Raw genomic sequence first — 1,382 nt, forward strand, 5'->3', positions numbered from 1 at the left:
TCGCCTTCCACACCCCTGGGCCCGCTTTACCAGACGGTATCCTCCTTCTTGTCAGTGCCCTCGCCCCAGCCCACGCCCCTCGTCCTGGACCCCTGTGGAAATCCCGATATCGGAGAAAACTGCCGCGACCGCAACGAGCGCTGCCCCAAGGGAAGGGATGACAACTGTGTCAGCTCCAGTCTTCTCGGCGAGAAGGTGGAGGACGTGGCGGTGGACGAGGGCATGGGCCGAGGCGGGGGGGGCAGTTTTGGGGACCGGCAACGCGAGAAGCGGGTGGTCCTGTGAAAGACTACCCGGAAGAGGAGGAGAGGGATGGGGGATAGAAGGGAACAGCGAAGGAACGTAGATAGGCGAAGGGGAGCTCTACAACATCCAGCACCGAAGGCACAGGTTTTAATATTGCTGTCTTCATTAGGCCGTAGTAGCGTGAACATCGAAGCTGATGGCGTGGAAAAAGTTCGACAGTGAGGGCAAATAGGGGAGGAAAAATTTTGTGCGTGAGCACGGAAAGGGTTGGAAAGGGGGGGCAACCTTGTCAATTGGAAGAAACTGTGTAAAGAAATAGGGGGAAGCGCCTGTGCATACGGGCAGAGGGTGGCCGGAAGGAAGGAAACGTGTAAGGGGCTGAGAAGGCCTGTCTGCTGCTCGTGATAACGATGTTGAACATGCCAGGAAGGGCAAGAAAGCAAAGAAAAAACTGCCTCGATGGTTTTCACATTCTTAGGCATCAATCGAGACACACTTTGTCTGTTGCTCTGCAACTCTCCCTCTGCCTTTGACGCGTGCCTCCCTTTGCTTTGGTTACTGTACACCTCGGTCCCTCCCCGTCACTCCCTCTCTCTCCTCCTCCTCCACAGCCCTCCTGTACCCTCCCACCCCGTCAATTGCCAAGTGTGCTCGAAGGAGAGGCTGCTTTGGCACCAGGGGCTTTCGGAGATTGGCATGGACAAGGTGGCGGTGGATAGCCCTTTCCCACCCCACAGGCGCGAGTCCTGCCACGACACGCGCAGGGTGCCCCCGGCTCTAGGAAGGAGGGAGGGAGGGAGGGAGGGCGCAAAGGGGGAAAGCGATGTCAATGTCGCATACCTACCAAAGGTTTTGGTCGAGCGTACCGCCTCGATCCTTCTCTTACCCGAAAGATTTGGCGGAGATTCCGACCCGGATAGCGGCCGCACCTCGCTCTCCCCGTCCTTCCTCTCCCTCCCTCCTTCCCTCCCTCCTTCCCTCCCTCCTTCCCAACACTGGTTCCACCCATTCACAGCCAAGGCCGAGAGAGAGCAGATCTATGGAGGGCCGGAAGGCAGGGCGACGGGGGATGGCCGTGCTAGGTGGAAGACAAGGAGGGAAGGAAGAAGGGGAGGGAGGGAGGGAGGGAGGGAGGG

At 58.9% G+C, this 1,382-nt stretch overlaps 1 protein-coding gene across 1 annotated transcript; it reads right to left on the bottom strand.

Moving 5' to 3' along the window:
* Positions 1 to 135: 135 nt before the first annotated feature.
* NGA_0478300 (uncharacterized protein) lies at positions 136 to 1,255 on the bottom strand (the record flags this gene model as incomplete). Its single annotated transcript, XM_005853741.1, has 2 exons — positions 136 to 363; positions 1,133 to 1,255. Coding segments are annotated over 2 exons (351 nt in total), but the record flags the coding sequence as incomplete, so codon positions are not given.
* Between the last annotated feature and the right edge of the window lie 127 nt (positions 1,256 to 1,382).

The sequence above is a fragment of the Nannochloropsis gaditana genome (assembly GCF_000240725.1).
Source record: "Nannochloropsis gaditana CCMP526 unplaced genomic scaffold scaffold757, whole genome shotgun sequence".
NCBI lineage: Eukaryota > Eustigmatophyceae > Eustigmatales > Monodopsidaceae > Microchloropsis > Microchloropsis gaditana.